This window comes from Ascaphus truei, chromosome 3 (genome assembly GCF_040206685.1).
Source record: "Ascaphus truei isolate aAscTru1 chromosome 3, aAscTru1.hap1, whole genome shotgun sequence".
NCBI classification, from domain to species: domain Eukaryota; kingdom Metazoa; phylum Chordata; class Amphibia; order Anura; family Ascaphidae; genus Ascaphus; species Ascaphus truei.
The window spans coordinates 7,708,478-7,730,710 of record NC_134485.1 but is presented as its reverse complement, the minus strand read 5'-3'; the positions used below and the strand labels follow the sequence as shown (position 1 = coordinate 7,730,710).

The 22,233-nt window shown below is 46.8% G+C and overlaps 1 protein-coding gene across 1 annotated transcript in view; it reads right to left on the bottom strand.

The window, feature by feature from the left end:
• The window catches only part of LOC142490610 (vomeronasal type-2 receptor 26-like), a 117,113-nt gene that overhangs the window by 21,700 nt on the left and 73,180 nt on the right, over window positions 1-22,233 (bottom strand). Inside the window, exon 3 of the mRNA XM_075593027.1 lies at window positions 17,954-18,077. Coding sequence (XP_075449142.1) covers window positions 17,954-18,077 — 124 coding nt within the window. The remainder of the gene's footprint in view (window positions 1-17,953; window positions 18,078-22,233) is intronic.

Here is a 22,233-nt window from a genome sequence, read left to right as displayed (position 1 = left end):
AATCATTGACACCCCCCCCCCCTACACCAAAGAAAAAGAAAGAATGACAAAAATTGGTAACTTACTGCATCAAAAACATGAATCAGATTATGGTTTTTTTAACTCTCAATTTCACAGTGCTGTGCAAATCAGATTTACATATCAAATTCGAGAAGGGATTATCACAAGGGTTATCGTAAACAAAGCCTCAAAGGGTTGTGGGGGGGGGGGTGGATGGGTGAGTCATGCGCAGTAAACATCAGCTAGCTCCCTTCCCAAAGAGGATTATAGAGAGGTGACTCAAAGCCAACAATTGGAAAATTAATGAAAGTTTTGTAGAGGTGTCGATAAGAGGTTCAAATCCTTGAGCTACAAAAGAACACTCCCCCCGTAGGAGGCAAGAATGGCGCACAGCCGAATGAAAACCCGCAGCAGGTCGTGGTGGTGTAGAAAAAACGTTTATTTACACATCAGGATAAAAGAGTCTAGCAGATCCTCTGACGCGTTTCAGCCAGGCGGCCTTTGTCAAATGCATTCGTCTGTGCGCCATTCCTGCCTCCTACGGGGGGAGTGTTCTTTTGCTGCTCAACTCTACTGGCTGCACGCCGGACAGCTGCCTTGCCTGTGTTCCAGGACTTGGGGGATAATATACAATTATCATACAAATACATAAAAATCACACAAATCAATCATGTGCAGTCAAACGCACAGTGTCGCAGTCAAAAGCTACAGCACAGATTGAATATCGTAATGTCAAGTTGGTTGAGGCAGGAACATGTTCATTCATGTTGCGGAAATAATAATAAAAAATGACGAGAAAAAATAAATATATATTTTTTTGGTCACTCTTGAACTTTGCAAACAGTTCACGCATGCGCAGTAATAATCAACTACAGCTCTCTTCTCAAAGAGGATTTGACGCAGGCGCAGAGAGGTGACTCAAAGACAACAATAGGAAAATTAATGAATGGTTTTGTAGAGGTGTCGATAAGAGGTTCAAATCCTTAAGCGAGCCTTGTTTGTGTGCAGGGGGGAGGGGGTGCGCTTGGTGATGGAAGGCGGTCGAAGGTCCCATTCATCCCATACATGCCACCCTCCTGCTCTGGCGTTGGAGATACAGGGGCATGAACTCCGAGCACATTATGTATCCCCGCTATGTCAGTCTCTATCTTCTCCATCCGTTGATCCATCTTCTCCATCCGTTGATCCATATTTAGCATGGTCTCTAAAAGAAGATCTATCTTTCCAGCATAGTAGAGTTCCCGGGAATATCGACACTTAACCCATTCAGCATGCGGTCTAAGGAGCTGGATCTTGTGCATGGGGTGCTGTGGACATCTGGGTGGATGGGTGCTACGGAGGATGAGATGGGTGTTCCCTGGAGAGAAGCGGCAGCGTCGTCGATGAAGGATGAAGAAAGTGACCTGTGGATTTCCGGGAGAGGAGAAGCGGCAGCGTCGTCGAAGAGGGATGGAGAAAGTGACCTGTGGATTTCCGGGAGAGGAGAAGAGGCAGCGTCGTCGAAGAGGGATGGAGAAAGTGACCTGTGGATTTCCAGGAGAGGAAAAGCGGCAGAGTCGTGGTCGAGTAGTGGAGAAGATGGGCTGTGGATTTCCGGGGGAGCAGCGGCAGAAATGTCGAAGCGTAAACGAGGAAGTGGCCTGCGGTTTCGATGGGTTGGCTGCCATTTGTTTGCCTTGAGTGTACATCACCGAATTTCTTCTTGACATACAGTGGTGACCAACTTTATTCTAACTCGGCTAGCTCCGCGAATTTCAGAATATCCCGGTGATGTGTGGTTTTGTGTCGTTTTCGCCCGGAGTGTATTGCGTTATTTTCGTGGCTGTGATCTAAGCATTTTATTCCCGCTGTCTGCAATACTGCAATGCCGTGTAAAAACTCATGGGGGCGTTTGCGAGCTGTTGTCTTTGAAGCCGTCCCCTATAACCCCTTACATACACATACAGTACTGTATATGCACATCAATGATACTATAGGCCAGCGGGGGCGAGATGTGTTTGTAGCAGAGAGAGATCCGCTGCTCTCTCTGCGCAAACATCGGCACATTAAAAATGATTTAAAATACATTTTTATTCATAGTGTAGATGTGCAGGGGGTCTCCGGAGCTGAACCGCATTGGTTTCAGGTCCAGGGACCCTCTGCTTCCCGAGATACAGGTCCCTTTATGAGGTGCCGGCATCCCTCTGCATTTAAAGGTCCCGATCACGTGACTGCGGCATGTAAACCAAGCAGAGGGATACCGGCACCACCTAAAGGGGCCTGTATCTCTGGAAGCAGGGGGTCCCCGGAACTAAAACCACAGCGATTCAGCTCCGGAGACCCTCTGCACATCTACAGTATGAATAAAACACACACATCAATAAAGAATCATTCCTTACCTTTGCGGCTATGTGCTATGGTAACGAAGCAGCATGAATGTATTTTTAATAATATTGTACAGTGAGCAGGGGGTTCCCTGAGCCAGAAATCAAAGCTCAAGGGACCCCCTGCTCCTGCACAATATTATTAAAATACAGAAATGCTGCTTCATTACCATAGCTGATAGCCGCTAAGGCAATAAAGGGGTTAATCCCCCGTGCCCGCTTTATTGTGGGTAGCGGGGGTGGGTGAAGGGGGTATTTGGCCCTTGGTGTGAGTTTAGGACTTGCGGGGGGGTTGCGGGTGCACTTAACCCCTTCACGACCGTAGCAGTTAATACCGCTATGGTCATGAAGGGGTTAACCCCTCCTGCTACCCCCCTGCAAGCCCTAAACAACCACCGTTGGGGCTAATACCCCCTTCACCCACCCCCGCTACCCACAATAAAAAAAATTCACACACAGCAGCCGCCCAAAAAATAAATAAATAAATCTAAATAAATAAATAAATACATGAATATAAATAAATAAATTTAAAATACATTTTTATTCATAGTGTAGATGTGCAGGGGGTCTCCGGAGCTGAACCGCTGTGGTTTTAGGTCCGGGGACCCCCTGCTCCCCGAGATACATGTCCCTTTATGAGGTGCCGGTATCCCTCTGCATTTAAGTTCCGATAACGTGACCGCGGCATGTAAACCAAGCAGAGGGATACCGGCACCCCCTAAAGGGACCTGTATCTCGGGAAGCAGGGGGTACCCGGACCTAAAATCACAGCGGTGATGTCATTGAAAGCTTGTCACATGGTACTAGAGCCAATCAGAGCATGGGAACTCCATCCCTACTCTGATTGGCTGTAGTACCCTGTGACAGGCTTTCAATAACGTCACATCCTTTCTCCCCCATGCCTCTGTCACATGGTATACTAGAGCCAATCAGAGTAGGGATGGAGTTCCCACACTCTGATTGGCTACCGTACCATGTGAGGCCGGCCATGTTTCTTTTAATGACATCATCTTAAAGGCAATTGAAGCAAAGCCATTCTGATTGGCTGTGCTTTCATTGCCTTTAAGTGACGTCATCATTTTTATTTTAATCGGCCAAAACACATGGTTTTCACGACCCAATCAGGGCCGTGGGAACCATATGACGAAAATGTGACGTCATAGGCCTTTAAAAGCCTATGTCGTCTCATTTTGAAGCCAGACGTGGAGGAGGAAGGACCTCCTACAGAAGAAGAAGGCCAGGGCGTGGCCGATGACGGAAAGAAGACCCCGCCCGGAAGAAGATAGAAGAAAGAAGAATACAGATGAAGATGGATTACAAGTAGAAGACCCGTGGATTGATTTGGATTTTTAGTGTAATGTTTATTTTTTTATGGTTTATTATTTTATGGGTTCCTGTGCCTGGTGGATTGGTTCGTGAGTAAGGTGCGCAACGGGAGTCGGTGGGGCCAAGTAATGGTAAGTGAACTAAAGAAATGTATTTTATTTAACTTGTTAATTTTTTTAAAAGCTTTTTAACATGTGTATTTTTTTTTTGTGGTATATCATTTCTTCAACTGTATGTATGTATATATGTCTAGAGAGATATATACATACAGGGTAAGAAATGATGTTGTTTTAAAAGCTTGATTTGATGTGTTTTAAATTAATTTGTCTATGCTGCTATGCTTTATTGTGTGTTTAAAGTATTTTAAAATTAGATAGATGTCATTGTTGATATTGTATTGTGTGTTTGAGGGAGGTCAGGGCTAGCCTTGGTTTTAAAGTTTGTATTCCGGTTGGCTCTTTGTATATTTTTTCACATGCTGAATTGTTCTGCTCGAGGCGTGAATTAGTTAATTGTTTCATTGTTCGGGATGGACTGTAATTGTTTAGGGATGTAAATAATGATTGCTAATTGATTTTTGTTTACTTGATTGGTTAAAATAGTTGACTTGTTTGGAAGTGTTTGTATTTTGCTTGCAATGATATTGTTAACATTCATTTGCAGAATGTATATGGTGCATAGATTTTATGCATCATTTATACAATGTAAATGCAATGTATTGATTGGAATGTGAGGTTTTTCTTTGTCATTTGATGATTTAGATTGTAAAATCAGTTAGGATTATTAAAGGAAATTCATTGTAATGTAGTGTGTCTGTATAGAGAAGTGTTATTTGTATGACAGTATGGTTTTGATAACCCTTCTACATTTATTTGTATATTGGTTCATCATGTGTGTTTCTATATACTGAATCTCTCTCTCTCTCTCTCTCTCTCTCTCTCTCTCTCTCTCTCTCTCTCTCTCTCTCTCTCTCTCTCTCTCTCTCTCTGTATATATATATATATATATATATATATATATATGTATGTATATATATATATATATATATATATATATATATATATATACAGTAGAGGCAACGATTATTCTAACACTTGCTTTAAACTAGCCGGGTTACATTCAGGGTATGTGCTGGGTATGTTCTGGCTAGTTTGAGGCAAGTTTAAGGCATTTCTGCATTGACTAACGACCCATAGGATTAACACAGCAGGGATCCCTGGCAGTCCAATTCAGTTTGAATGGGACTGCCAGGGACCCCTGCTGTTAATCTGATAGGCCATTAATCAATGCAGAAATGCTGGGGCTAGTTTAAGGAAAGTTTAAGGCATGTATTCAGAATGTACCTGGGTGTACCTTGGTCTTTTGGGGAATTGCCACTGGTTTTTGTTAGAATAATCGCTGCCTCTACTGTATACTGTATATATACTGTAGTTGCATGATGAAGCCACTGTACAAATTCATGGGTGAAGGTTGGGTATCGGGCCAGTGTGGCTTAACCCCTTAATTACCTTTGCGGTTATTATCCGATAAGGTGTTTAAGGGGTTAATTGATATCTGAATGTAATTGCAATGTATTGGCTTTGTTTTGGCAATGTGTTTTGTGGACAAGACAAGGATGTTGCTGGCGATGGACACTTCGTATTGATGAGGTCAGTAGCACTTTATTTATTTGAATATGCTAATTAATGTTTTTAATGATGGTCAATTAATCGATTATCCATATCTGGATAATAGTTATTTTGCACATTATTGTACTGTAGGTGTTGGGGGGGGGGGAGGTGTATGTATTGAATGTATAGGCCAGGTTTATTTTTTTTACATTCAGGGTTTGTTCCGTGGTTCCGCGTGGGACCTCTGGAGACCACCTGTGGTTTCCTCGGGTATCTCACGGGTATCAGGCTGGTGGTTCCACGGGTGACACATGCAGGGATGAGGCGGTGGCCTCACATCTGTTGGGGCACCGCGGACCCGTAGTCTGCGGGGATGAAGCGGTGGCCTCACATCTGTGGGGGCACCGCCGACCCATAGGTGCGGGGATGATGATGGGTGGTCCCACTTCTGTGGGGGCACCGCAGACCCATAGTGAGCACTCGTGAGTTCCCCAGACCCCCGTGGGAACCACCCGAGGCCCCGCAGACACCTGTGGGTCTGACCCGGGGCTCCCAGACATCCTTGGGCCTACCGTGGGGACCCAATTGTGGCCCACGGTGTCCCAAGGAGACCACCTGGGGGCCATGGCGCTGGCGGGACCCACCAGCAGACCTCCAGAACCTGTTTGAAAAGGGCTGCTGGTACCCTGTAGGTTTGTCAGGTGCCCCGCCAGCCCACCGGGGACTCGCGTGGGGCTGCGTTATGAACCTTGTTTGTAAAAGGATAAATCTTGTATTTATGGGGGGGCACAGGGGGTGGGTAATGTATTTAATAAATATAATGATGCTTATTGTGGGTCACTGTATTGGTTTTATTGTGGGTACTGGGGGTGGGGGGATATGTGGGTAGGCCTCCCTTGTGTGTGGGTAGTGGGTGAGGGTGGTTAGGCCTCACGGGGTGGGGGGTTAGTGTGGGAGTGTATGTAGGCATCCCGAATGGTGGGTGAGGGTGGGTTAACCCCTTAATGACTGTAGCGGTTAAAAAACCGCTATGGTAATTGAGGGGTTAGGGGACATTACTTTGGATGTTTTAATTTTTGTCTCTGTTTTGCAGCAGCGGAGGGGCCATGGGCAGGTGGGTAGTGGGTAGTGGGTGTGGGTGGTTAGGCCTCACGGGGTGGGCCATTGGCAGTGAGGCGCTGCATTATATTTACACGGGATCCCCCTCCCCCTCCCCACATTTACATACACTGCACTCACAGAAACACAGGCCAGGGAGATTAAACAGACACATTAGGGGGAAGGGGCTTTACACAAATTACAGTCATGGCAGGGAAGTTGAACAGACACATTAGGGGGAGGGGGGGCTTAAACTTTCCTGCTTTGACTGTAATCTGTGTAACAGACACATTAGGGGGAGGGGGCCTTAGATAGATTACAGTCAAGGCAGGGAGGTTTAACAGACACATTAAAAATATGTATTTAATGTATTTATTGTTGTTTATGTATTTTAAATACACAGGGGGTGTACTGTACTGTATGTTGTTTATTGCAATGTTTATTGGGGGCAAATGTCCCCAATAAAACATGCTATTCTGCCTTAACCCTTCATTGCCTTAGCGGCTATCAGCTATGGTAATGAAGCAGCATTTCTGTATTTTAATAATATTGTGCAGGAGCAGGGGGTCCCCTGAGCTTTGATTTCTGGCTCAGGGAACCCCCTGCTCACTGTACAATATTATTAAAAATACATTCATGCTGCTTCGTTACCATAGCACATAGCCGCTAAGGTAAGGAATGATTCTTTATTGATGTGTGTGTTTTATTTATACTGTAGATGTGCAGAGGGTCTCCGGAGCTGAACCGCTGTGGTTTTAGGTCCGGGTACCCCCTGCTTCCTGAGATACAGGCCCATTTAGGGGGTGCCGGTATCCCTCTGCTTGGTTTACATGCCGCGGTCAAGTGATCGGGACCTTTAAATGCAGAGGGATACCGGCACCTCATAAAGGGACCTGTATCTCGGGGAGCAGAGGGTCCCCGGACCTAAAACCACAGCAGTTCAGCTCCGCAGACCCCCTGTACATCTACACTATGAATACAAATGTATTTTAAATTTATTTATTTATATTCATGTATTTATTTAGATTTATTTATTTATTTTTTGGGCGGCTGCTGTGTGTGAATTTTTTTTATTGTGGGTAGCCGGGGTGGGTGAAGGGGGTATTAGCCCCAACGGTGGTTGTTTAGGGATTGCAGGGGGGTAGCGGGAGGGGTTAACCCCTTCATGACCATAGCGGTATTAACTGCTACGGTCGTGAAGGGGTTAAGTGCACCCGCAACCCCCCCGCAAGTCCTAAACTCACACCAAGGGCCAAATACCCCCTTCACCCACCCCCGCTACCCACAATAAAGCGGGCACGGTGGGTTAACCCCTACATTGCCTTAGCGGCTATCAGCTATGGTAATGAAGCAGCATTTCTGTATTTTAATAATATTGTGCAGGAGCAGGGGGTCCCTTGAGCTTTGATTTCTGGCTCAGGGAACCCCCTGCTCACTGTACAATATTATTAAAAATACATTCATGCTGCTTCGTTACCATAGCACATAGCCGCAAAGGTAAGGAATGATTCTTTATTGATGTGTGTGTTTTATTCATACTGTAGATGTGCAGAGGGTCTCCGGAGCTGAACCGCTGTGGTTTTAGGTCTGGGGACCCCCTGCTCCCCGAGATACAGGCCCCTTTAGGGGGTGCCGGTATCCCTCTGCTTGGTTTACATGCCGCGGTCACGTGATCGGGACTTTTAAATGCAGAGGGATACCGGCACCTCATAAAGGGGCCTGTATCTCGGGAAGCAGAGGACCTGAAACCAATGCGGTTCAGCTCCGGAGACCCCCTGCACATCTACACTATGAATAAAAATGTATTTTAAATAATTTTTAATGTGCCGATGTTTGCGCAGAGAGAGCAGCGGATCTCTCTCTGCTACAAACACATCTCACCCCCGCCGGCCTATAGTATCATTGATGTGTATATACATTACTGTATGTGTATGTTAGGGGTTATAGGGGTTGTTGTTATACAGTATATATATATATATATACTGCATTACAATTCATGAATTTATGCCATCTGGCAGACACGCGAAGCATTGCAGCCTATTAAATCCTGAACCATTATCAATTAACACATCAACCGCGCGTCAGCTGGTCATAACCCGTGGCTGGGAAAGCAAAAGGAATGCGCCATGCTCCGGGTGAACAGCGTGGCATTCCAGCAACAAGCCAGGGACAAACCGGTTATTGGTTAGAATAAAGTCTGCCGCAGCAGTAATAAGGCTTACGTGTATTAAAACCCTTAGCCTTTGGGGTCAGCAGAAGGTTTTCTTTATTAGCCTTTGCCTTTCGCTTTGGCCTTGGCTTGGAAATGGCTCCTGCCTTTCGCTTTCTCTGCGTGACAGGCACGGCAGAGGCGAGTGTGTTCTTGCGTCCGTAGAATCGGGGTTGATCCATGGAAACAGATGGCACAATGCAGTATCTGGACAAGGGAATGTTCAGATACAGATCATCAAGTGGTGGGCTATGCAAAGCGTGTAATCTTTAATGCATGGCGACGAGCTACAGCTGTTAAAAGTGGGCGTACCCTAATGTGTGTCATTAACGTATAAATACACCATCCATTTTGTGGATTCACTGCACACTGAATACACATCAACTAAACATCGAATATACAGTCTTGTGTTTGTATTTCTTTCTACTCGCAGCAATGCCTGTAAAAAATATTTCAAAGGATCTCAGCATGAGAATTAAGGAGATGTACACGACGAATTGCAGATATCCAACGCTGGTTAGCTGCTTCTGCCTCGTTGTGCATCAACCACTGTGTGCTATCATGCACACGGAAAGATCAAACAACGCACGAGGACACCATCGGTAACTAACGCGTAAGTATATTTATATTACTATATAATACAGTATATATATTATTGTTTATATTGCTGCATACAGTATTAATATAACTATATAGTATAGATCTAACATTATGGTTATTTCTGTTTATTTATATTACTATATGTAGCCTGGAGCTCCCGTGGCTCCTGGAGACCCCCCTCCTCTTCTGCAGCGCGGTCGCGGGTGCCGACGGACCCGACGGCTGCTTCCAAGGGTGGGGGCCGGAGCAGGGAGCAGCGCGTCTTCCCCTGCATGCGGCCGGTTGCCGGGGACGCGATCGGGCCGTTGCTAAGGCCGCGGTCGCGTCGCTAGCGTCCCGGCGGCTAGCGAAGAGGGCGCCGCCATTGAGGAGAGACTCGCGCATGCGCAGTGATCGCGCAGGCGCAGGTAGGGCCCCAGAGCTAGGGAGAAGTTGCGCGAGCGTGAGGCTAGTCAGGGAAATGTTGAGGCTGCCCCAGACAGCTTGTGCAGGCGCAGGACAGGAGATAGAAAGCCCGCGAAGCCCTAGCCTACCAGGGAAGGCTCTGAGCAGGGACTACGAGTCCCATGAGCCTCTGCGTGCCCCACGTGATGCCAGGGAGCCAATAGGGCTTAAGATATCCCTGCAGAGTGGATACATTTCGCGCGCTTGCAGCACGTTAGTCAGTTGGAGCCAGGGAGCTGTGAGGGAAGGAAGGGTGCGGGGAGCGAGTGCAGCTCCTGCGCCCAGATAGGTACCCACAACCCAGGTAGGCCCCAACTCCCCACCAGGTTAGTGGGTAATTGAATAGGGACGGCCCAAGATAGGGACGCTGCCCTTAGAGAGTGTGTGCTGTCTTGTCAGGGTCACGGCTGTCAGTGCCGTGAGGTCTGACAGGCAGACACAGTGTTGTGCAGCACGTTGGCTGCACGCATCCAGTGGGTCACAGCTTGTTGCTGCAGGCGCTGGGATCAGTTAAGTAATAGTCAGGACTGGGAAGAGTTAGGGGAGTGGGGCAGGTTATTAACCCTGTAGGTCCCTAGGAGTTTCCCCCTAAGCCATACAGGTTGCTGTACAGATAGGGATGGCCTATAGTACAGAGCGGATCACTGTAGTTCAGAGGGAACCATTTAGGGACACAGCGGACGCTGCGGTTCCAGTAAAGAAGTTCGGGCTCAAGTCGGGGCCCCGTAGAATATCTCCAGTTTAGGATCAGACGGAATCATCACACGACTGATCCTTTGTGAAGCCAGTTGGAGATCCGAGCATGGGAGTGCTCGGGCAGGTACTATACATAACATCAAGTGCACCAACGGGCCCTTAGGGCCTCATGCAGTAAGGCCCGATAAAATCTTTTCACCAAGTGTGGCGGATAGGTGGGGGATCGGCCTTTTTTTGGCGATTTGCCCTCGCAGTATTCAGTAAGGGCCGAATCCTTCCGATCCCTGCCGAAGCACTGCGAAAGCAAAGCTGCCGATGACCTGTGGCGATACAGCCTGGCTCCCGATAAGGCTCCCGATAAGCCTTTGGTGCCGATAGATGTTTGCAGCTGAGAGAGACAAGCCGCTCTCTCAGCGCAAACTTCGGCACCAAAAAAAGTATTTAAAAACAACTTTTACTCATAGTGTACATGTGCAGGGGGTCTTCGGAGCTGAACCGCATTGGTTTGAGGTCCGGGGACCCCCTGCCCCCCGAGATACAGGCCCCTTTATGAGGTGCCGGTATCCCTCGGCGTTTAAAGGTCCCGATCACGTGACCGCGACCTGTAAACAAACCAGAGGGATACCGGCACCCCATAAAGGGGCCTGTATCTCGGGGGGCAGGGGGTCCCCGGACCTCAAACCAACGCGGTTCTGCTCCAGAGACCCTCTGCACATGTACAGTATAAATAAAACACACACACATCAATAAAGACTCGTTCCTTACCTTGGCGGCTATGTGCAACGGTAATGAAGCAGCATGAATGTCTTTTTAATTATACTGTACAGTGAGCAGGGGGTCCCCTGAGCTGAACCGCATTGCTTTGTGGAGCAGGGACCCCCTGCTTCCCGAGTTACAGGCCCCGGTATGTGTCATCGGGTGGCAGTGTCGCCGCCATGTTTATAGCGTCCCCGCAATAAACATGGCGTCCACACTGTAACCGATGGCCCAAACCGGGGCCTGTAACTCGGGAGGCAGGGGGTCTCTGAGCCACAAATAAATGCGCTACAGCTCAGGGGGCCTCCTGCTTCCGCACAATATTATTAAAATACATTAATGCTGCTTCATTACCATAGCGGATAGCCGCTAAGGCAATGAAGGGGTTAACGCATAGTAGCATGTTTATTGGGGACAAATGCCCCCAATAAACATAGCAGCAATACACAACATACAGTATAGTAATGGGCAGAATGACTATTATCCACAAATGGATAATAGTGCAGTTGTCCATTTAAAATACATACACAACAATAAAGACTTTAAATACATATAGCACTCACCCATGTCCCACTGCCACGATGAAGGCCATCCTCATCTTCATCCTGCCCATGCCCCATCCGCTTCTGCAAAACAAACACAAGAATTACAACATCCAAATTAATGTCCCCTAACCCCTTAATCACCATAGCGGTTATTAACCGCTACAGTTATTAAGGGGTTAAGCCACCATCACCCACATACCCTCCCCCACAAAGCCCCCCAACCACCCTCACCCAATACCCACAGGGGAGTCCTACCAAATACCCTTGGGCCTAATACCCCCTCCCCCAGCACATACAGTACAATAATGTGCCAAATAACTATTATCCACATAGGGATAATACATTATTTGGCCATTATTAAACACATTCAATACCGTTAAAATGTAAAGAAAATTGTACTAACCTCATCAATAAGAAGTCTCCGTCGCCAGCATCATCCTTGGGGTCCGTTGCCAACATTATAAATAGCCACAACATTTGAATATCATTAACATAACACTGAACCCCTTAATCACCTTATCGGGTACTAACCTGAAAGGTAATTAAGGGGTGAAGCCATCCTGCAATGCCTACAACAGTTATGCATAACATCCTCAGTGAAATAAATACCCATTGCCTAACCAAATTCCATTTAATCATTCAATCTGTAGGCTCACATGCCTCATAAAACATTGCATTTACAGTGTATACATGTAGCATAACATGTAAACTGCATGTACACGCTGCAAATCAATGTTAACAATACAATAATGCCACTCAAATCGCCATACATCACAAGAAGTATATTATTTAATCCAATAAACTCACCATCAATGAATTACCACACATCACTTACATCCCTAAACAATTAAAATACCATCCATACCAATTACACAATGAACTAAAGCTATCCTAACAGAGAACAACTTCAAAACATAGAAAAAAGTACACCAACAATTACAATATACTAAAGCAAGGCTTTCCATATCCTACTGTACGGCCTGGAAGCCCAAAACTTACATCTGTCTAAAAATAAAATACATTTAGCACACATCAATGCATAGCCACAATGATTAACAATACAGAATAAGAAGCTTTAACAACACTATCATTTCTTACCCTGTATATATATCTGTACACATACATACAGACATACATACAGTGGGAAGAAATGATATGCATTATAAAAAATGAAAACATGAAAAAGCAACAAAAAAAACAGTTACATTAAGAACATTTCTTTATTTAACTTACCATTACTTGCCCCCACCGACTCCCGTTGATCAGCTTACTCACGTACCAATCCACGACACCATCCACGACACCATCCACGACACAATCCAGGAACAAATCCACGAACCAAACCAGGAACCAATCCAAGAACAAGTGCAGGAACCAATCCAAGAACAAGTGCAGGAACCAATCCAGAAACCAAGCCACGAAGACATCCACGAAACAATCCACGACACGATCCAGGAACAGGAAACCATAAAAGAAAAAAACATAACAAATTAAACATTAAAATAATAAAACATGACAATCAAGGGTTGTACTAGTTTTATTCTTAGTGAATCTGTATTAAAATACCTTGTTCCGGGGTCTTCTTGACGTCCGGTGCCACGCCCTGGTCTTCAATCTTCAGGAGGAGGTCCGTCCTCCTCGGCATCTGCCTTCAAAATGAGACGACATAGGCTTTTAAAGGCCTATGACGTCACATTTGTCGTCATATGGTTCCCACGGCCCTGATTGGGCCGTGAAAACCATGTGTTTTGGCCGATGTAAAAAAATTGATGACGTCACTTAAAGGCAATGCCAGCACAGCCAATCAGAATGGCATTGCTGCTATTGCCTTTAAGAAAACGTCATGAAATGACACATGGCCGGACTCACATGGTACTTGAACCAATCAGAGTAGGGATGGAGTTCCCACGCTCTGATTGGCTGGCTTACATTGTCATGTGGGAGCCATCGCAGGTGGAGGCGCTGCATCGAGTAAGTGGTTACCCATAGTGTTATAATTGCCCCAGGTTCTCCGTGGCGGAAGCTCAGCCCTCCTGTGAGCCAACAGGTGACGCACCACACACGAGTAACACTGTATGTTCTCCGCGCCCACACTGTAATCTGCGATTGGGTGGGGGAAAACCCATTACATATATAATACAGTATATCTATCTATTATTGTTTATATTGCTGCATACAGTATTAATATAACTATATAGTATAGATCTACCTAACATTATGGTTATTTCTGTTTATTTATATTACTATGTAATACAGTATATATATCTATTATTGTTTATATTGCTGCATACAGTATTAATATAACTATATAGTATAGATCTATCTAACATTATGTTATTTCTGTTTATTTATATTACTATATAATACAGTATATCTATCTATTATTGTTTACTGTAAATGATGTGCTGTACTTGTGGCCTACTGCACTGTAACTTACCGGATTGTTGTTTTTCTGTACACTGTAGGGAGACAACTTTTCTGCTCGACAAAATAAGTGAAGAGAATGATGAGAAGAGTGCCTTAAGGGTCAAATACACTCTGCTGCAAAATCACAATCTCACTGTATCCGAGACCAGCAAAAAGAAGGTGAGATGCAGAATTGGATGGAAATATGGACATGTGAGGTTAGTACTGGACAGTACAGGAGGTTAAAGTGTTGTTTAAGAAACTGTACTGGGGGTGGGGGTAGGGGGTATTGGCCCCAAGGGTATGTGGGTAGGCCTCCCGGCTGGGTAGTGGGTGTTGGTGGTTAGGCCTCATGGGGTGGGGGGTTAGTGGGGGAGGGTATGTAGGCCTCCCGAGTGGTGGGTGAGGGTGGGTTAACCCCTTAATGACTGAAGCGGTTAATAACCGCTATGGTGATTAAGGGGTTAGGGGTCATTACATTGGATGTTTTTATTCTTGTGTATGTTTTGCAGCACCGGCGGGGGCATGGGCAGGATGAAGATGAGGACGAAGACGGCCTTCATCGTGGGTGCCTGTAAAAGGTAAGTGGAATATGTTTTTACTGTATTTATTGAATGTTATATGTATTTTAAATGGGCAAATGCATTATTATCCATATGTGGATAATAGTAATTTTGACCCCTTAATTACTGTTGTGGTTATTAAGTATTAAGTATGCTAAGTATGCATGTTATTCATTTATATCATGTGTTCCATATATCTCCATTACTCTTTAATGAGTGGTCCGATTGTCTCACTAAATGCCTTTATTACAGGCATACCCCGGTTTAAGGACATTCACTTTAAGTACACTCGCGAGTAAGGACATATTGCCCAATAGGCAAACCGCACTTTGCACATGCGCCTGTCAGCACGTCCTGAACAGCAATATCGGCTCCCTACCTGTACCGAAACTGTGCGCAAGTGGGGAGACTATAGAGCGTTTTACAAATGCATTATTTACATCAGTTATGCACGTATATGATGATTGCTGTACAGTACATGCATCGATAAGTGGGGAAAAGGTTGTGCTTCACTTTAAGTACATTTTCGCTTTACATATATGCTCTGGACCCATTGCGTACGTTAATGTGGGGTATGCTTGTATACATATATATAAAATTTTCATGTGTGACCTAAAAAGATGTAATTAACTATCATGTTTGGATCTTAATGCAGATCTAAATGCAGAATCATTGTCATGAGTAACATGTCGAATTATGAGTGTATATCATTTAACTATATGCATCAAATTGATTGGATATGTATTAGGGTATAAATAGTAAAGCATACCCACCTTACAATTTATCCCTGATGAAGAGACTCGTATTACTGTAAGAGTTTCGAAATGCGTTGGAAGTTTATGGCACAGCACTGACACCGTAGTAGGAAATTTGTGACGTCAGCAAAGGAGCCGAGCGGTGAGGTTTCAGAACAGCTGAGTCCGGACGGCAAGAATCCCTGGAAAACTGACGATTAAACACCCACTGAGAACGGTGTACCGAAGCAAGTGACATTTCCACACTAAGGCTCATGTCCTAGTCACCTGTTGTGTGCAGGATTTCAATTTTTCCCATTGGCAGAGCAACTTTTACATAGAGTGCAAGGAGCACCGATTTTATGATTGTTATATTGTGCTCTACACTGGTACACATTTTTATAATTTGTTTCCATTGGAATATTACATTGCTATTTGCCAGCAATATTAGTGCATTTTCATTGGGGTAATACACTATGGTAGTGTTTTTCACATTTCTTGTCTCCTGTTTCTTGAGGTGCCAAGTCATCTGAATATTGCATATCATCAGTACTGATTTATTATTGCACACAGGAGTGCAATTGTCTTCGTTCCATAGCGCCACAAGAGGTCTGCTTTTTTCACATTAACCGCTAAGGTGATTAAGGGGTTAAGGGACATTAGAATGTATTTGCATAGTATTTTTCTGGCAACGGAGGACAGGGACCTTGCTGGCGAAGACAGCCTTCATATTGCTGTGGTAAGTAGAATTATATTTATTTACTTTATTTATGCTGGTTAATGTGTTTAATAATGGGCAAATAATCTATTATCCATATCTGGATAATAGTTATTTTGCCCATTACTGTACTGCATGTGTTCGTGGTGGGGAAGGGGGGGGGGGGTTATGATTTATTATAATGTAGGCCCGTGTTTTATTTTTTTACATACGGGGTTGGTACCTTTGGTCTGCATGGACCTATGGAGACAACCTGAGGACCCCCGGATGCCCACGGGTACCACCTGTGGACCCACTAGGGGACACCTGCGGGGAAGAACCGGGAGCCTCACAGCTGTGGGGGCCCCGCAGACCCGCAAAGACCACCTGAGGGCCCCAACCCCCGTGGGAACCATCCGAGGGCCCCCAGACAACTGTGGGGATGACCCCCAGAGACTCGCGGGCCCACCCGTGGACCACATTGTGGCCCCTTGGTGACCGAGGGGGCCACCCGGAGGCCTACAGTGCCTAGCGGGGACCACCCGGAGACCCCCAGAAACCTGTGGGCACTCCCCTATGCTGCAAAGTGGGGCCTGCAGACACCCATCGGGACCACCGGGGACTACCGTCGGCCTGGTGTATTAAGCCTTTATGCAAAATAATAAATCATGTTTTTTATGGGGGCACAGGGGGTGGGTGGGTTATGTATTGTTTATTAAATATGGTAATGTTTATTGTGGGGCCTAGGAGGTGAGTAGTGGGGCTGTTCTGTGTTGTGTTTTTGTTGTGGGTAGTGGGGTTGGGTGAAGGGAGTATTGTCCCCAAGGGTGGGTAGGCCTTCCCGATTAACTTCATTAGTCAGGGACACAGCAGAACACTGCGCAGCAGTTGTAGCCTGTGGTCGAAAGGCACAGAGACTATCTTCATGGTGGGACACTCCAACTTGATACCACCTCACATGGAGGTGGACGCCATCACGGAAAACGTCACTGGATCAGCGGATCCCTTATCTTCAGTTGGCACTACCGGGTGTTGGAGCACCCGGCAGGTTTACCACCATTCTACAAGTGCACCAACAGTAACACACGGGTGTGGACAGCGCTGTCACACACACTTTTGGTGGGATGACTCTGTGGACACCAGGGTGGTTGGGTGCCAGGGGCACCTCAGTACTTTGAGGTAAACCCCACATGGGGTATGGACACAGTGCTGGGGGCACAGTGTGGTGTTATGGCCCTAAGTGGCCGGAGTGGTTCTGTTATTATTGTTATTATTCTTACACGTTCGGTAAACTTGTTATACTATAACAGTGTGTATTACTTATATAGTGTCCTGCTTGGGATTATCCAACACGGTTAGGATCCCATGCAGGTGGAGGCGCCTTCACCAGATGGATCATGTACACCCCAGGTTCCCAGCAGCAGAGGTTCAGGCCTCCTGTGAGCCACAGGTAATGCCCCACTCACACAGTAGCCGCCATATCTCCCAGGGGGTGGGGGAAAGTGTGCTACATGTACAGTACAATTACTGTACAGTTGCTGTTGTAGTAAAATCACCAGCTATAAATGTACACAGGATATCGTTTCTGAATAATGTATTATTGTTGCAGTTTTCTATGTTCTATTGTTGCAGTTTTCCAAAATGTAATAGTATACAGTATATTTGATGTAGGTTGTGATGCCTTTAAGTGGACCAGCATTATAGTTTTTAATAGAGGAAATCATAGTGTACAGAGCTGTAATTGTAGTGTAATAAAAGTAAGGAATCACAGCCTACATAAAATCTGTGTTTCACCAGGAAAAATACAAATACTAGAACATTGAATGAAAGACGCAGCATGAAAAGAATCCTACTCATACTGTATGTAATATGTTTCTCAGTGTATGAGGCTGTCACTTGCACTGACCTGTTGTGTTAGAGATCTCTCCTTCTGAACATCGCACACAGACATAGCAGCAGGCGGGCTGACCCTGCCGAGAAGCTTTCCTGTATCCAGGAGAACAGCTCTCACTGCACGCTGACCGAGGAGTCTGGCCGAAACTTTCCTAAGAGAGGAACAAGATAACAGTTTTATATACAGGAAATCTTACATATATTTAATGCGGTGATATCTACTTGTATTTACTTTTTATATTGGAGGATTTAATAAAATGAACGTATTGTATGCATATATTTACATGTGTAGCCAGCTTTACTGTCCCTGGATCCACAGCATGAGAAGCCAAACAGGGGTTTACAGGGGTAAGTGATACTTTAATTTACTTTATTCTGGTGGGTTTTTTCCCCCCAAATATTTTTATTGAGTTTATTCTTCTCCAACAAGGTTATTACATGACAATATTCATAACACATATCTATGGTAGTCCCTTTTGACTTCTTCAGTCCCCAAATTTTTTTTACATTGTTTTTATACTTTTAAACAATTCGATAAGATATGATAAAGAAAAAAAACATTTGTGGGGGGGGGGGGGGATGGGAGGGAAGAGAGGGGATGGGAGGGGGGATGGGAGGGGAGAGAGGGGATGCGAGGGGGAGGGTGGAGAGAAAGGTTGTTCCGTCTCTTCCTTTATCTGAATCTACAGTAGTTCCTCTCTTTGTTACCCTGACAGTCTCCTAAGTTTCGGCTTCTTGCTATGGATCCCAGATCTTAAGAAACTTTTCGGTAGTGTGTCTGAGGAAGACTGAGAGTCTCTCCATCAGCATTACCTCCTCTATTCTGGTTATGACCTTCTTTTTGGAAGGGGGTGATTGGCTCTTCCAGGCTTCCGCTATTGTGCATCTGGCGGCCGTCACGATATGTGAGATTAGGTGTTTGATCAGGAAGTTGGCTTTCTCGGTCGGCTTGGCTAAAACGTATCCAGAGGGTCAAGTGGGATCTTTCCTCAGTGTAACGCTTGCGCTCACCCAGAACACGACGGGACACCGGTACTGAGGTAAGAAAGTATAAAACTGCGCACCCACAGCGCGGAGGCAAGCCTGGAGAATGGATTGTCAGCATAGCCTGGTCTGGTTTGGGGAGAGTGGGTTAGTCCTGATACTTGCCGCGGTCATGGGGAGGAGCCAGTAGAGTAGTGTCACGGACATGCTCACCACAAACCGAGACCAGACCGCGGGGCTGAGGTGGGGTTACATAATCACCGACCTTAAACCACGTAGTCGGATCTGGAGGGCCAAGTCCATTGTCAAACAAGACGGGATCAGAACTGGAGAAGGCAGCGTTGTCTGGGGACAAGCCAGGGTCAGGATTGGAGAAGGCAGCATCGTCGTTATTCAGGCAGGAGTTCGGCAACGGGAAGACAGGAGCTCCCCGCTTCAGCATAGGAGTGTGAGTGCTGGAGTGGACACTGCGCAAGGAGCGGGAACAGCCCATGACGCCAGTCTCTGTAGGGGGAGACAGCAGTCTGGCCGAAGAGCACCGCAGGGCAGCGCCGGGGAAAAAACAGCGCTTCAGCACTGTTGTCCAAAGCAGGCCTCTGCGTGGAGAGTAGCAGCAGACATCAGGAAACGGAAGGTGTCACGGCCAGAGTCACAGTGGCACTTGAGTCCAGCAACCCGTCTGCTTGCCGGTCTCCTATGGTCACCTTCCTCAGATGCTTCTGCAGGGCATCGTTGGGTTGCAGCCTGTCTGGCGCAACCTGATGCCTCCGTACTCTACTGCAGGTCCTGATGCGGCAAGGGTTGGTGCCTCCGTGGTCATCCCTCTGTCGGCTGGCGTCATGGCTGCACTGGTTCCCTCCGATGGTGCATGTCGCGCACGGATGACTTTTTTCACTGCTTGGGAGCGGTGCCCCTGATGGGGTCCTCTGAACCGGTCCCGATCTGGGCAATCGGGTCTAATGTGCCCGACCTGGTAGCAGGAAAAACACTTCCTCTCGTGTTTAAATTCTGCAGCTTTTGGCGCTTTGCTTGCTGCTACAGTTTAAACTGTCCTCTGAGGGGTAGTTTTAGCTCCCGGGGCTGCTCGGGCCCCTGCTCTGGGAATTGCTGGCTCGTCCAAAGCAATCCTGCTGGCCACATACTCTTCGGCCATCCGGGCAGTGTCCTCCCAGGTTTTGGGCTTCCCTAAACTGAGCGCCTAATTCTGGCCACCCCCCGGTCATACCTGAGTCAGGGGACAGGGACAGGGTACAGTAAGTCAGTGTCAGAAGCGGACTGAGTCTGGCTTACCTGTCTGTTCTCCTCAGAGAATGCTGGAACCATAGGTCCCAAATGCAGGGGGACAGGGGCTGCTGCTGTGATCTTTGCGGACTGGCTCCTGGTAATCGCTGCAACCGGTGCAGCAGACGTCAGCTCCGTAATAAAAACACAGATAATATGCCCAGATCATTGCCAAGGAGCACCTCAGCATCCAACCCGGGCAATACCCCAACCTCCCTCATGCCACGACCCGCCCCCCAGTCCAAAAAGACCCAGGCAACTTGGAGTGACCACGGTACTCCGTCTGGCATAGTCACTTGCATCCTGGTGCCTTGGTGCAATCCTCTGGCCGCACCATATCAGGGTGGACCAGAGTCACGATGGCACCAGAGTCCAGCAACCCGTCTGCTTGCCGGTCTCCGATGGTCACCCTCCGCAGATGCTTCTGCTGGGCATCGTTGGGTTGCAGCCCGACTGGTGCAATCTGATGCCCCCCATCCTCCCCTGCAGGACCTGAGGTGGAAAGAGTTGGTGCCTCCGTGGTCATCCCTCTGTCGGCTGGTGTCACGGCTGCGCTTGTTCCCTCCGATGGTGCCAGTCGCACATGGGCAACTGGTTTCGCTGCTTGGGAGTGGTGCCTCTGATGGGGTCCTCCGGACCGGTCCCAGTCCGGGCAATCGGGTCAAAGGTGCCTGACCTTGTTGCAGGTAAAACACCTCCTCTCGTGTTTGAATTCTGAAGCTTTTGGCGCTTTGCTTGCAGCTGCAGTTTTAACTGTCCACTGAGGTGTAGTTTTAGCTCCCGGGGCTGCTCGGGCCCCTGCTCTGGGAACTGCTGGCTAGTCCCGCGCAATCCTGCCTTCCTTGACTCTTTTTCCACTGTCTCAGAGGAGGATGTGTCGCTGTTGATCGCCTCTTCACCCTCTACCACTTGCCCTCTTGACCCCATTCTCTCCCATCTCCTAAAACCTCTTGCTCCTACTATAATCCCTACGCTCACGCACATTTTTAACTCCTCCCTCTGCTCTGGAATCTTTCCATCCTCCTTCAAACATGCAACAGTCATACCATTACTCAAAAACAGCAAGCTTGACCCTACCTGTCTTTCTAACTATCGACCTGTCTCCCTCCTGCCTTTTGCCTCTAAACTCCTTGAACGTCTTGTATTCTCTCGCTTGCTCCATTTTCTCAACACCTATTCTCTCCTAGACCCTCTACAATCTGGCTTCCGCTCTGCTCACTCCACAGAAATAGCCCTCACTAAAATAACTGACGACCTCCATGCTGCCAAAAACAGAGGTCATTACACTCTGCTCATATTACTCGACCTCTCTGAAGCATTTGACACCGTGGACCACCCTCTTCTCCTTCATATTCTCCATACTCTTGGCATTCGGAACAAAGCTCTATCCTGGATCTCATCCTACCTCTCCCATCGTACTTTCAGTGTCTCTTCTGCTAACACCTCCTCCTCCTCTATTGATCTCTCTGTGGGGGTACCCCAGGGCTCTGTCCTGGGACCTCTTCTCTTTTCTCAGTATACACTCTCTCTAGGTGACCTAATAACATCTTTTGGGTTTAATTATCACCTCTATGCTGACGACACACAAATATATTTCTCAACACCCGACCTTACACCTGCTGTACAAACCAAAGTTTCTGAATGTCTCTCTGCTATATCATCCTGGATGGCCCTCCGCTGCCTTAAACTCAACATGGCTAAAACAGAGCTCCTCATACTTCCTCCCAAACCTGGCCCTACTAACTCCTTCCACATTACTGTTGGAACTACGACCATTCACCCAGTAGCCAAGCACGCTGCCTTGGGGTCACACTCGACTCCTCTCTCACATTCGCCCCTCACATTAAAAACATTTCTAAAACCTGTCGCTTTTTCCTCAACAATATAACAAAGATACGCCCTTTCCTCTGTTGCTCGACTGCTAAAACTCTGACTCAGGCCCTCATTCTCTCCCGTCTTGATTACTGTAACCTCCTGCTGTCCGGCCTTCGTGCCTCTCACCTGTTTCCCCTACAATCTATCCTAAAC